We start from the raw sequence: 14,558 nt of genomic DNA, 5'->3' as shown, positions 1-14,558 counted from the left end.
ATTTACAGAAATATGCAGATAGAAGAGTACAATGTATTTATGAAATGCAATATGCAAAAGGATCACTGGCAAGTCTCAAAATTCAGTTTATTTGTACATCCCAGTCTCACATATAGAGGTTCAAAGGGGTTCTTCTCTGTGAGGAGGATTAAATTGCCAGCAATTTGGGATTAAAGGGTTGAAGAGTGAGTAGGGACAGAGTAGCCAACTTTCAGACATATAAGAAGGTCCAAGATCATTTAGGATTTTATATACATATATGTAAGAGTCAGTCAAAAGTCAATGAGATGTGCTGTGAGATACTGGAAGCCAGTGTAGCTCTGCTAAAACTGGACTGATCTGCTCCCAGTTATTTTTTTTTCCTTTAGTTAATAACGTTGCAGGAGAGTTTTGGATAATCTTTTTGGGATGTCCAGAAAAAAAGAGCACAGCAGTTCCACTGGACATGAATACAAGAACAAGGTTTTTAGAGTCAGAGTATATCAGGAAGGGTTTTATCTTGGATGTATTCCTGAGATGTCTTACTGATGGAATTAATGTGAGGTTTAAAGCTCAAATCAGAATTTAAAACAACCCCACGACTTTTAACTTGTGGTTTTCCTCATACCCAGTGACTTGTAAGAGTATAATAAATTGATTATAAAAAAAGACTTATAAAAATGCTTATTTATTAATGTTTTTCATTAATCTGTATATTAACTGTGTGTAAAATGTCTATGTTACTTATCTGAGCTGTGCAGAGCTTTATAGTGCCTTTTGGCTTTTTTAAATTATTTTTTTGTTTGGGTGAGGGCACTTCATGTTTCATTTTTGAAATTAGAAGGATGAAGACAAAGCACTGATAAACAGAAAGTGAATACTTATCTCCATCAAGTGGTCAGAGACTTCACTCCGGATGTATTTTTGCTTCTGCTGCTGCAGGTGAGGCCTGTTGCTCCATATCTGCTAAAAAAAAAAAATGCTTATTTTCAAACGTACGTAAGTAGTAAAATTCAAATAGCGACAGCCCTCAAACTTAAAGTGACGGTCACTGGCTGTCATTTATAGTCATTCACTGAACAAAGAATCAGGTTTTGGTTACCTGAATGGACATCAAAACTGGGCTCCACTGTGAGGCTGTAGAAAGGCATGGACTTATCCAAACCAATCAGCAAAGGTTAGGTTATATGAGTGTCATTATTGCATATGAACAATCAGCAGTGGCCTGGAGCAGTTCAAACAATGATGTGTGGTTTTTTTTCACATCATTCAAAAAAAGAAAAAAAAGTAACCCAGTTAAATACAAAATGCAGTTTACATTATTTATGACTAAATTATTAAATTCATCAATGGAAAAACTATTCAAACCTACCTGAACCTGTGTGAAAAAATAACTACACCCTAAACCTTTATTGTGTTGTGCCACCCCTCGACAGCAAGAACTGCAATGGAGCATTTGTGATAACTGCAATGAATCATTCACATCACTGTGGAGGAGTTTTGTCTCACCCTTCTTTGGAGAAGTGTTTTAAATCAGCCAAAATTGAGGGTTTTCAAGCATACACAGCCTTGTTCAAGGTCATGCAAAAGCTTCTCAATAGGATTTAAGCCCAGACTTTGACAAGGCTATTCCAAAACCTTCATTTCATTATTTTTGAGCCATTCAGAGGTGGATTTGCTGGTGTTTTGCTAAATAACCTAAGTATGTATATCTATATGTAATGGGACTCAAACCTTCCAAGTAATTCTCCCTTTGTCTCATCACGCTACAAAATATTTTGCCAAAAGTCTTGGAGATCATCCAGATATTTTTTGTCAAAGACGCAATGAGCCTTATTCAGCAGTGGTTTTCTCCCTATAACTCTCCCATGGATGCCCTTTTATTACCCAGTCTCTTTCTCATTGTTGAATCATGAACTCTGACATTAACTGATTCAAGTGATGCCTGCAGTACTTTAGATGTTATTCTGGGTCTTTTGTGATCACCTGGATGTGTTGATGCACTCATGCAGTGGTTTTAGTAGGCTGGGCAGTTCTGTGAAGTTTCACCACTTGGTAACTTTTTCCAGACAGATAGATGTCAAAGACGTTCTTGAGGCTTTTTTGAGTGTGGCATGACGTGTTGCTTTCTGAGATCATTTATCCTTCTTCACTTTGTCAGACAGTGAAAAAGATTCTTTTAAGTGATTTCTTGATTCAACCAGTCTGGAAGAAATCCTGGCTGGGTGTGGCTGACTCAGCTTTCCAGAAATGTGGTTTATGGGGAATGACACAGGCTAACAGAGAGAAAGACAACCATTTACGTCTTTGGCTAATGTTAGAATTTGTTTGATGATCTAAAATATGTAAGTCAGAAAATATACAAATAAAAAATAACTCAGGAAGGGGGCACATACTTTTTCACAGCAATGCAACATAAAAACAGCAATGTCATGTAGCATGCTCAAGTAAAACTCTAGGTTTGATTATTTTTCTTAATTCATGCATTTTTGATTTTCCTATAAATAATTAAAGCAAACATCACCAGTGATTTGTGTGATTTTCCGGTCTTCGTCGCTCTCTAGCGTCCCAGACTGAAAACTTTCCGACCGAAATGTTTCCGGATCCGCCGGAAGTTGGGGACCTTTCTGCATGCGGTTGACGTCACCACACAGTCGTGAACATGGCGTCCGTGACAACAGGTGAGAGCACAAAGGCCCGGCTAGCCGGTGTTAACAAATGGTTGATTTAAATTATTTCAGCAGTACTTCGTCAGATATTAACACTGGCACCTCGTCTTTAATGTTTACGAGCGTTTGGGTTCACAGCGATCCCCGCGGAACAGCTTTTATTCGCGGCTACTGGAGCCGCTCACACAATGCTAACACAGAGTGCTAGGACAAACAACCGTGTTACTGAGTTTTGTGTCGCTCTCTGAAATGTGTGATTTAATCTTTAGTGGGAAAACAATCGTAAGGGGGAACTGTGTCCTAGATTAGTGGCCAGTTTAACCTCTGAATCGTCCAACTTGTCTCGCCGCTAATGCTAACGTTAGCCTACCAGCTCCGGGTCATCTACCACTCCGCTTTGTCCTCAATCTGTTAAAACTAAATGATTTTTAAATAGTCTATCTCTGATTTGCTTCTAAGTGCTATGCCAGTTTATTCGCCGTCCGTGTCTCCGCGTGGCCGAGTTTCACGTCGGGTATAGCCATTGTTGTGGCAGCTGTTGTGCTTCCTTCACAGTTTATCTGCTCCTGCAGCCACAGGACGGTTCAAATGTGGGGTTATAAATAACCTCCAGCTGGTCACGGTCAGCATGTATTAGACATCAGTATGCTGCTGTCTCTGATGGTTTATGTCCCCCGCTGGCGTCTTGTTACACTATAGTATTACTTTGAACAGTCCCACATTACACTTAGTGTGATCACAGCCTGTGGAATTCGTGGGCAACTTGGCCAGGAGTTTTGGTTATTGCTGTTGTCTTTTGGTTCCCAATTTTTCTGTTCTTAACAAAAGAAAACTGGAGCAGTGACACTGTAGACTTTAAAAAATCAACAAGTAAAGAACTCATTACTTGCAACTGTAGTTGTGGCATTGTTTATTTATAAAGACCCGTGTTTGATTCTGCTTAAGTTGTTTGGTGGTTAATGTTTCAACCTTTCCATTTTTCTTTTAAGCCACCTCAGAGTGGATTCAGTTTTTTAAGGATGCAGGGATCCCAGCTGGTCTGGCTGTCACATATGCTGTTTCCTTCGTAGACAACAGGTAAAGACATTTTGGCCTCGTGAACACATTCATGCTGTGATCATGTGCACTTTATTAATGCTCTCATTGTTTGTCCTGATTGTTTAATCCTCGGCAGAATTCAGAAGAACATGTTAATGGACCTCAGTAAAGACATCATGATGGACCTCGGCATTACTGTAATTGGGGACATCATTGCCATTCTTAAACATGCCAAGCAGGTCTACAGGCAGGTGAGCCAGACTTGATCTTTTAATGTTATGAAAAGCTGAAAATTATTCACTGTTAACAATTGTGTTTGTCCAGAAGTCTACAGACAATATAATCGTGTACTGATTTAAAATAGCCACGCCTATATGCTAGCACTAGGGTTTATTTTAAAATTACAACATTAGGTGCAGATTTCACTCAACACTTTGTTTTCCTGCTCTGTTTTCTAAGGACATGTGCAAAATGGCAACTGAGGCCATCTCATCAGGACAGACCAGTGTTCAAGCTGAGCTCAGAAGAACTGCCAACACCCGTAAGTAATGACATGTTAATTTATTTTGTAAAGTATGAGCCTTTATTAGAAGTCAAAAGAGCTTCAAAGAAAAGCGTCTGGACTTCTTTAAGTTGCTTGAAGATGTTTCACCTCTCATCCGAGAAGCTTCTTCAGTTCTAAGGTCAAATGGTGGGAAAGGATAATGGAAGCACTCAAAACATGCGGCTATCCTAATTGGGCGTTCATAAAGTCAGCAAAGAGGCACAGAAAAGAAGACCAGACACCAGCGAGGGAGGATAAGAAGGACAGACACAACAACATTGTCATCCCCTATGTAGCCGGTGTATCAGAGAAACTCAGGAGAGTTTTCTCCAAGCATGACATCCCAGTGCATTTCAGACCCAGCAACACGCTCAGACAAAAACTGGTTCACCCGAAAGACAAAACGCCAAAACACAGACTTAACAATGTGGTGTATGCTGTACAGTGCAGCGAGGAATGCCCAGACCTCTACATTGGAGAGACCAAACAGCCACTTCACAAGCGCATGGCACAACACAGAAGAGCCACCTCCACAGGACAAGACTCAGCAGTCCATCTGCATCTTAAGGACAAGGGTCACTCTTTCGAGGATGCCAATGTTCACATTTTGGACAGAGAGGACAGATGGTTTGAAAGAGGAGTGAAAGAAGCCATCTATGTCCACTGTGAGCGACCATCTTTGAACAGAGGCGGTGGTTTACGACACCAACTCTCTGCCATCTATAATCCAGTTTTGAGATCCCTTCCCAGACGCCTTAACGCCCACTCACATCCTGGGCCATCTGACCTCAGGAATTCGCATGATAAGGTGGGGCCAGGTTTCACAATGAGCTCACCCGAAAATCTGGCTGATTGGGACCCACAACCAGTTTCACACCTTGGCTCAGGCGATTAGAGGATCATCAGGGGGTCCTTTTGTCCCTCTGTGGGGGGAAACTCCCACTAGGTTTATATCTGGGACTCTCCACCATTTGACCTTAGAACTGAAGAAGCTTCTCGGATGAGAGGTGAAACATCTTCAAGTAACTTAAAGAAGTCCAGACGCTTTTCTTTGCAAGCTCCTTTGACTACGATGACCTGGATGACTGAGAACCTTCATAGACTTTATTAGAAGTGTTCAGATTTTCTTTGAGTTTTTGTTCTAACTGGAGTTAAATGGCCGACATTTGTTCAGCGGTGAGCAAAATTTTCCAGCAGTAAGTTCTGGTTGTATCGAAATCACTCAAGTCACTACGGAGGTCAGACAGTGACCCAGCTGTTTGACCCATTAATGAGCCAGGCCAGAGGCATTATGAATCATCTATTCCACTGTAATGTGGTATGTCAGCGGGAATTACGCACACATCTATGTGCGTAATCATTTCACCTGCCATGATTCAGAACTGAAGAAGCAAATGTAATCAGGCGGTTGAAGCTGTTTACGTTAAGGAAAAGATGACCTAACGAGTGAAAGATCCGGAGTTCGACCTCAGGAGGAGACGCACATTCCTTTGGGGTTGCTTCAGAATGGCAACCAGTTTAAAAACACTGCCAAATCAAACATGTGGAGCTGCCTGCTGCGGCGACCCCTTGTGAAAAAGGGAACAGCCAAAAATGGCTTTGTAGTGTTCAACATGTTATTTTTGGATTCACCAAGAGAGGAGAGCAGACTTTTACTGGCCCCAAAAGTCCCCAAAATAACCTTATCTTAGGGTTGCTTTAACTTTAGCTTTCGGTCCAGGGCCAAAAGTCTTTTCTTTTCCTTAATTCTTCCAGAATCAGAAAGGGTTTTATTGCCAAATGTTGAGCAGGTTTACAACATTAGGAAATTGCTGCGGTGCTTCAGTGCAAACATACTGTCATAAATTACGCTTAAACAGACATGAAAAATAAATAAATAAATAAAAAAATAAGAATAAGAATTATTCTTATAGGTAAGTAGATAGGTATATACATGAGTGCAGGTGGTGTTCAGTGCCAAACATGGAATGATGCTGTGAACACAGCGTAGGGTCATGTGTTAGTGGTGGGAACAGTTATACGGTTATTGTTCATGAGTCCAACAGCAGAGGGGAAGAAACTGTTCTTATGGCGAGAGGTTCTGGTGCGAATGGACCGGAGCCTCCTGCCTGAGGGGAGCAGGTCAAACAGACTGTGTCCAGGGTGAGAAGGGTCAGCTGTGATCCGAGCTGCACGCCCCAGTGTCCTGGAGGTGTACAGGTCCTGCAGAGATGGGAGTCTGCAGCCAATCACCTTCTCAGCAGAGCGCACAACACGCTGCAGTCTCTGTTTGTCCCTGATAGTGGCTCCAGCGTACCACACGGTGATGGAGGAGGTGAGGATGGACTCGATGATTGCAGTGTAGAATTGCATCATCGTCCGTGTTGGCAGGTTGAATTTCTTCAGCTGCCTCAGGAAGTACATCCTCTGCTGGGCTTTCTTGATGACGGAGGTGATGGTGGGCTCCCACTTCAGGTCCTGGGTGATGGTGGTACCCAGGAAGCGGAATGAGTCCACAGAGGTGATGGGGGTGTCAGTCAGGATGATGGGGGGGAGTGGAGCTGTGTGCTTCCTGAAGTCCACAATAATCTCCACTGTCTTCTGGGCATTCAGCACCAGGTTGTTGTGGCTGCACCAGGACACCAGACGTTCAACCTCCCTCCTGTAGGCAGACTCATCCCCGTCCGAGATGAGTCCAATAACGGTGGTGTCATCTGCAAACTTGATTAGCTTGACAGACTGGTGGGTGGAGGTGCAGCAGTTAGTATACAGGGAGAAGAGCAGAGTAGAAAGAACACAGCCCTGAGGGGAGCCGGTGCTGATGGTCCGGGAGTCCGAGACATTCTTTCCCAGCCTCACGTGCTGCTTCCTGTCCGTCAGGAAGTCAGTGATCCACCGGCAGATGGGATCAGGCACATTCATCTGGGAAAGCTTGCCTCGGAGATGGTCTGGAAGGATGGTGTTGAAGGCAGAGCTGAAGTCCACAAACAGGATCCTGGCGTAGGTTCCTGGGGAGTCCAGATGCTGCAGGATGAAGTGTAGGGCCATGTTGATGGCGTCGTCTACAGACCTGTTGGCTCTGTATGCAAACTGCAGGGGGTCCAGGAGGGGGGCCGTGAGGGTCTTGAGATAGGAGAGAACCAGGCGCTCAAAAGACTTCATGACCACAGATGTCAGAGCCACGGGTCTGTAGTCATTTAGTCCAGTGATCCTAGGTTTCTTGGGGACAGGGATTATGGTAGAGGACTTGAAGCAGGCAGGCACATGACATGCCTGCAGTGAGGAGTTGAAGATGCCAGAAAACACTGGGGCCAGCTCGTTTGCACAGTGTCTGAGGGTGGCAGGAGACACACCGTCTGGGCCGGGAGCTTTCCGAGCATTCACTCTTAAACTGCTTCCTCACATCTGCTTCATGAATATGAAGAGTTGTGGTGGGAGGAGGTGGTGTGAAATCCTCTTTTGTGTGGAGTGAGGAGGGGGGTGTTGTAGGTGAAGTGTTAGAAGGTGGTGATGGCTCTATGGAGGGGGGAGAGGTGGGGGAATGAGTGTCCAAAGTGTCTCTATTGTTGGGGCCGTTGGAGGTGTGAAGGCTGCCTGATGGCTCGTCAAAACGACAGTAAAAGTCGTTGAGGGTGTTGGCCAAGAGCAAGTCATCAGTGGAGTGGGGGGTTTTAGGCTTGTAGTTGGTGATATTCCTAAAACCTTTCCACACAGAGGCCGAGTCATTCTCTGAGATCTGCTGCTGCATCTTCTCAGAGTGCTGATGTTTAGCAACGTCCACTTCTTTAGTGAACCTGTACTTGGCCTCTCTGTAGCAGTCCTTGTCTCCGCTTCTGAACGCCTTTCTCTTTTCCAGCCACAGCTTTTTGAGTTTAGGAGTAAACCAGGGTTTGTCATTGTTATAACTCACCCTGGTGCGTGATGGCACAATGCTGTCCTCACAGAAGTGGATATAGGAGGTGACAGTGTCCGTAAACTCGTCCAAGCTGTTAGAAGCAGCCTTCATTGTGTCCCAGTCTGTAGACTCCAAACACGTGCGAAGCTCCTCCACAGCCTCGTTGCTCCACAGTTTTTTAGTCCTCACGACAGGTTTGGAGAGCTTCAGCCTCTGTCTGTACGCGGGGATTAGGTGGATCATGACGTGGTCAGAAAGTCTGAGTGAAGCGCGGGGCACCGCACGATAGGCCCCGCTGATCGTGCTGTAACAGTGGTCTAATGTCCTCTCCTCTCTGGTCGGGCATTTAATATACTGCTTGTATTTGGGAAGCTCATGGCTCAGATTGGCTTTGTTAAAGTCCCCAAGAGCAATGATGAGAGAGTCCGGGAATGTCCGCTCCATGTGCAGTATCTGCTCCGCGAGTGCGCACTGAGCTGCCTGCACATCTGCATCTGGCGGGATGTAAACAGCGGCCAAGATGAATGAAGCAAACTCCCGCGGAGAATAAAACGGTTTGCAGTGAATAAAAAGGTATTCCAGAGAGGAAGAGCAGTGCTGAGCAATCACTGTTACATCTGTGCACCAGCCACTATTAATGTAGAAGCAGACACCTCCACCTTTGGTCTTACCAGAGAGAGAGGCCTGCCGGTCCGCGCGCAGCAGATGAAAGCCCTCCAGCTTGAGCGCGCAGTCCGGGATGTCCTCGCAGAGCCACGACTCCGTAAAACATAAGACACAGGAGGAGGCAAAGTCTCTGTTCATGCTTCTCATCAGGGCCAGCTCGTCTATCTTATTGCTGAGTGAGCGTACATTGGAAAGGAAGATCCCAGGAAGAGCAGTTCGCAGTCCACGTCTCCTCAGACGCACGAGTGCGCCGGCTCGCTTTCCTCTCTTTCAGCGTCTCACTTTCCTGATCAGAGTCTGCAGTAAATCTGCCGCAGATGCGACAAATATTGGAAGTAAATCCACAGGTGTTGTAGTCCTGTAGTTAAGAAGCTCTTCTCTGGTGTAAGAATATCCAGAGGAGTGCCCAGACACAGAAGTTATGCACAAAAACAAAACAGAAGTAACGCACTGAAGTAACGCACTGAAGCACCAGGGCATCCATACGCGGTGCCTCATTTATTAAGATTTTCTTAAATTAGTATTCATCTCCCTCTGAACATTTTTCTGGTTACTCTTGTTTTGTGAAAGTGTGAATCCCATCCGTCTTTCACCTCTTTGGTACAAAATAAAGCGTATAGACTTAAGAAGTAAGATTGTAACAATCTTTTATTTTGTTCCTCAGCTGCGACACGCATGATAGCCAATGCTTTGAGCCATGACTCTCCACCAGCCACACCAGCCCGCCGGCCTGACAACCGCCTCTCCGTCACAGTGTCCAACACGCAAGCAAACAAGAGTAACAAAGCAGGTAGATTAAATAAACGTATGTTTGTGTTTCACCCCATCCGTCCCCTGTTTCCTGTTTCCCTGAAGCCAGGAAAGCCCTCTTTTTACTCATGTTTGTTCCTTATGTGCTCCACAATTTGTTGTCAGTTATACGCCAACCAGCTGACGAGGGGAACGGTCTGCCTGTAGTGAAGCGTCGCCGCGTAACAGCTGAGATGGAAGGCAAGTACATCATCAACATGCCCAAGGGCACCACTCCTCGCACACGCCGAATCCTGGCCCAGCAGGCCAAGAAAGGTAGGCCTGATGAGGTGGCCTCACCAACAGCTCGCCTAACTAACGCGTTACTCACAACAACTAATCAAACCTGAAGCTCTAATGAGTCTCCCTCCTAAAAATTACAACTATTGATCAGGTGCTGATGATCAGAGTCTGTTTGACCCTCACCGTCTGCCCTTGTTTTTACTAATCCTGCTCATTCTGCCAATAAAATTCCCCCTCACACTTCTTTTTTTTCCCCCGTTTGTCTCACATTAACCAAATTTTACTTCTTTTTGCTCTTCTGATTTTTCCTCCCTGGCATGAGCTTGCATTTGGATTGTGTTACAGATCAGTCATTCAGCTTCAAGACATTTTCTCTAAATTTATGAAGGAAATGTCACTTTTATACCTGTAAAAGCTGCAGTGAAAATCATGCTTTCATGATAAATGTACCGACACAATCTAACAAACCACCGCAGCCCATTGAACTCACCGGAAAATCAAGTTTGCAGCTTAGAAGAATGGTGTACTCCAGATAGAGTAATTATTAGCAATTGGGTGTAACTCCTTTCTGTGACAAGACCAGGTCAGTGTTGGCACACGTTTCAATGCCTTTTTTGAGGCAGCTTTTTTGTCTGGTTCAGTTACTTTGCGGCGTTTACGGTTGTTGCAAATGCTTCCTGTGGGATTTACCACCACTGAATCAAGCTTTCCACCACCTGAAGCGATATGGCCACACAGCCAACAGGAACGCCCTTTCAAAGAAAGGCTTCAGAGTCTGAAAACAGAAGAAGTCTATTGTTTCCTTTCACACCACTTAAGTTAACTTGGGATGTTTGCCAGTGTCTACTGCCTATCCCAGCTTTAACTGGTTTGTCATGTTAGCAATTAAAGTAAAAGAGGTTTTTTTTTAGCTGACTTAAAACAACAGGAGTTGATCAAAATATTTTTCTAGGCAGATACAGATACTGTTAAAATTTACATTTACATTGTTGTAGGCAAGAAAAAAACAAATCAAATGTTTGTTTCAGTCTAATCAGTGTGACTTTAGTTAGAGTTTTCAAAATAAAAGCAAAAATTCTCAACATATTACATGTATGGAGAATACTGTCAAAATTTCCAACATGTAATTTTTAATATTTTGTGTAAACATTCAGAAGCACATAGGCTACATTTTGCACAATCGAATAAGTCATACACCGACTATAACAACGCTCAATACAAATTCATGGCAGAATAACAGAAACTGAGCAAAGGTAAACTAACAGACTTTAAAGAACAACTACAGAGCGGTGGTACTGACAAATATTTCTTCACCTTCTCTCTTCCACTGTAATCTGTATGTTGCAGAGCTTCTTTACTTTTTTGCTGATTAGTTTTGTTGGAAAAAAATATTTATTTTGCTTATTTGCTCTTCTCTTCATGAAGGTTTGAAACGCACGTCTGTGTTTGCGAGACTCGGAGCTGAATCGAAGGCGGATACGACAACAGGCGGTAACAAGGTGAGACCTGTCGATGTACATTAACAGCGTTCTGCATCTTAAAGATGAGTTCTGAGCTCATAGCGCTCATATTTTTGCAGCCGACCGGCGTGTTCAGCCGCCTCGACAGAGGGGAAGAAGCTGCAGACGAGCAGAGAGCTGGAAACGCAGGTGAAAACGAGGACGACAGCGATGGAGAAGGCTCTGTCCTCCAGTATGCTGGCGTCCTCAAGAAACCTCCTTCTCTCCAGAAGAAAGAGTCTGCGATAAAAGCGCCCCCCATCACCCTGCGGCGCCTCGGCGGCAAATTCAAACTACCTCCCTCTGATACACCCACCTCCTCCTCACCTTCCCCGAATGGTCTCCCCCCTGCTAAGATTAGTGTTCTTCAGAGACTGGGCAAGCCCCCCGCAACACACTCAAACACCAGTGTGTCGCAGACACCCGCTGACACACAGGACAACAGAGTGACCAGCACCAGATCCCGAGCCCAGGAGAGGACGACTGTAGCAAGCTCCAAGGTGAGCAGCAGCACCGGAGGAGCTGGAATGGGAGGAGAGTCCGCGGGGGCCCAGATGGACGTTAAAGCTATCAGTGTTTTCAAGAGACTGGGCATTAAGAGAACCTAACGCACTCACCCCACCACCACCCAAAAAATACTATTTCTTTACACTCTTTTTAAAGTTTGTATTGCCAACCTTTAGGATTTATCTTGCTGCAATATTTTTTGTTTTGTTTTTGTGTTTGGATAAATGACAAAGATTATCATTTACATTAAACTCATTATTCTTGCTGCCATTGGAAAAATGTTTACCGTTTAGTGTCCAAACCTATTATTTAAGGATTTATGGTCTGCATTTGTTAGCTTAAAGCATGAGCTTGACATACGCTACCCCCACCACACCCCATACGAGGATGCTGCTGCTGTCTACACTCCCTGAATGCCCCTGAATGAATAGTGAGGCTGTAGATAATGTTGTTTCTCCAAGAATAATTATGTAAGTGTTTTATTGATATTTGCCTGAACATGTAAAATGTACAGATTTTTGTTTTGTTTTTTTATTTTTAAGTTGAATACACAGGACAGCAGTCAGACTAGTAAGGAGATGATAAGTTAAAGTTAATCTTCTAACCTTCACCTAAGAATTACCTCCTTTTCAAAGTATGAAAAGTGTCGATAACAAGCTTCTGAACTCAGACCCCGAACTTGTGAGAGGGGAAAGGAAAAAATTCAAACTATTAAACAGAACAACCTCGATGAACACTTGAATCTTTGGAAAGCAATGCACCTCCTCCTCCTCTTCTGTGCTTTGGGGAGTAGAAGTTGACACCTTCGAACTAAAGGCACCTTTTCTATCGTAGTACTGAACGTTTTCTATAACCACCTACTTGAAAGCCGACTCACTAGAATATTTCTGTTGTTTTTATGCAATGTATAGATTTGTTAGACTTCACACACACATATTTTTCTATGTGGACGTTCTTGTATCATGACGTATCCTTACAAAAGGAATTCAGCGATGCCATCGGGCCCAGCTCGATGTAGTCCACTCAAACCAGTGTTGCTCATTACTCCTGATGTACAGTTTTTGTCTGTCAGACTTCATGCCAGATCTTCGTTACATTGTAAATATTTTAAAATGCTTAGGATTTTTTTCCCTGTGTTTAAAGAATTAATATCTGGAAAACACACCGTGTTTTGTTCGTTCACTTCTCGTTAGTACATGGGGATCTACCGCAGCACCAGTTCATACATCCTCATCTCACTTCGCTCATCGTTTCCGAGGATGTGGTCTCAGTTATTGAAGGTGTTTTCATCAAAGTAAGCATCCGCTCCTCAAAAGGACATACAGCAAGAAAAGGGTTCAACTTCACTGAATATAAGCTGATTAGCCAGCTGCTGGTCTGTTTGGGAAACCGATGATGTTTCCACTGATCCATACATACATATTTTACATATTAAAAATGGTGAAGTTGAGCATATAACATTTAAAATTAGAGCAAGATAAATATTAGACTTCTTCATTTTAAATCTTTAGCAGCAATTTTCTCTCCTGATTTTTATTTACTTCATTGTTGTTCGTTCTGGTAGTTTAGACTATCAATCAAATAACTTCTAACCACTTGTAAAGATTTACAGGCAGCCAATGAAAGTGTGATCTGCTGTGACACTGTGGAAAAAACACAGATGAATGTTTTAGACACTGATACAGGGAGGATACTGCACACCGTGTCTTGTTAAAAATGTTTGAAATAAAATTGCCTTTAACTGGAGCCGTCAGTATGTGACAAGCAGCCATCAGAAGATGGTGCACTGTGGTTATAAAGGGATGGACATGGTCAGCTAGAATACTCAAGTAGGTTGCAGCATTAAATTATGCTCAGTTGGTACTAAGGGGACCAAAATGTGCCAAAACAAATATCCCCCACACCATTACACCGGCAGCAGCCTGAACCATCGATACCTGGCAGGAAGGATCGAAATTCTCACTCTACCGTCGGAATGTCGCAGCAAAAATTACAACTCCTTAGACTAGGAAATGTTTCCTGGTCTAAAAAGTAGCCTGGCTATTTTCCTCTGACTTCTGATAGCAACAACGCCACGTTCAAAGTCAGTTGAATGTGGCGTGGTTGTTGTTGTCAGACCTTTTTTCCTCATTCTGATGCTCAGCTTGAACTTCAGCAGGTCATCTGGACCATGTCTACATGCCTAAATGCTATGAGTTGCTGCTACCTGATTCACTGATTAGATATTTGTACTAATGAGTCATTGAATAGATGTACCTCGTGAAGTGAAACTACATAAAAGTGAGCGTCTTGGTTTAATAAAAGTGAAGTGTGAATTGTTTGTCAGTTATTACAACACAAACAGAACACTCATTTTATCTTTAGTTAACTGTAATAAACTTGATTGTTTGGCAACCGTGAGAGCTGTCGTGCCTCAGGTGCTGCCCTTCTTTCCAATAAGCAGGAGTTCGAGGAGCGCTACAGGGTGTGCTGTGGATGCTTACTCCTGCTCTGTGGAGAAGATGGTGTGTGGGGTTTTTTTTTTACTTACTCTTGCAGACATGCCTCTGAGGCTGACTGCTGACTTCTAGGTTAACCACACGTCACATCAAACTAAGTGTAATTGACACTTTGTCCCCTTGAGGTCGCTCTCTCCCTCTTTCTCCCTCAGCCTCCTGCCGTTCGTCTCCATCTCCTTGAAAACCTTATCAGCTGAAGTCATCAGGCGCTCCGCTTGGTCCTGAAACGATTACAGGAACAATAGTTATAGT

At 43.7% G+C, this 14,558-nt stretch overlaps 1 protein-coding gene across 2 annotated transcripts; it reads left to right on the top strand.

The window, feature by feature from the left end:
* The first annotated feature begins 2,522 nt into the window (after positions 1-2,522).
* Positions 2,523-12,970, top strand: c14h19orf47 (chromosome 14 C19orf47 homolog). Of its 2 annotated transcripts, none has more exons than XM_026191952.2 (8): positions 2,523-2,660; positions 3,638-3,725; positions 3,823-3,937; positions 4,146-4,227; positions 9,435-9,560; positions 9,686-9,835; positions 11,228-11,301; positions 11,382-12,970. In XM_026191952.2, the coding sequence occupies exons 1-8, from the start codon at positions 2,642-2,644 to the stop codon at positions 11,907-11,909; spliced, it is 1,182 nt and encodes a 393-aa protein (XP_026047737.1). In that variant the 5' UTR covers positions 2,523-2,641; the 3' UTR covers positions 11,910-12,970. The 2 variants fall into 2 exon arrangements, with proteins under 2 accessions (XP_026047737.1, XP_026047738.1); XM_026191953.2 differs by having other exon boundaries at positions 2,527-2,660; positions 9,686-9,760.
* The last annotated feature ends 1,588 nt before the right edge of the window (positions 12,971-14,558 follow it).

The sequence above is a fragment of the Astatotilapia calliptera genome, chromosome 14, assembly GCF_964374335.1.
Source record: "Astatotilapia calliptera chromosome 14, fAstCal68.1, whole genome shotgun sequence".
Taxonomy (NCBI): Eukaryota; Metazoa; Chordata; class Actinopteri; order Cichliformes; family Cichlidae; genus Astatotilapia; species Astatotilapia calliptera.
The sequence above is the reverse complement of the archived record's forward strand: the minus strand, read 5'-3'. Positions and strand labels throughout refer to the sequence as shown.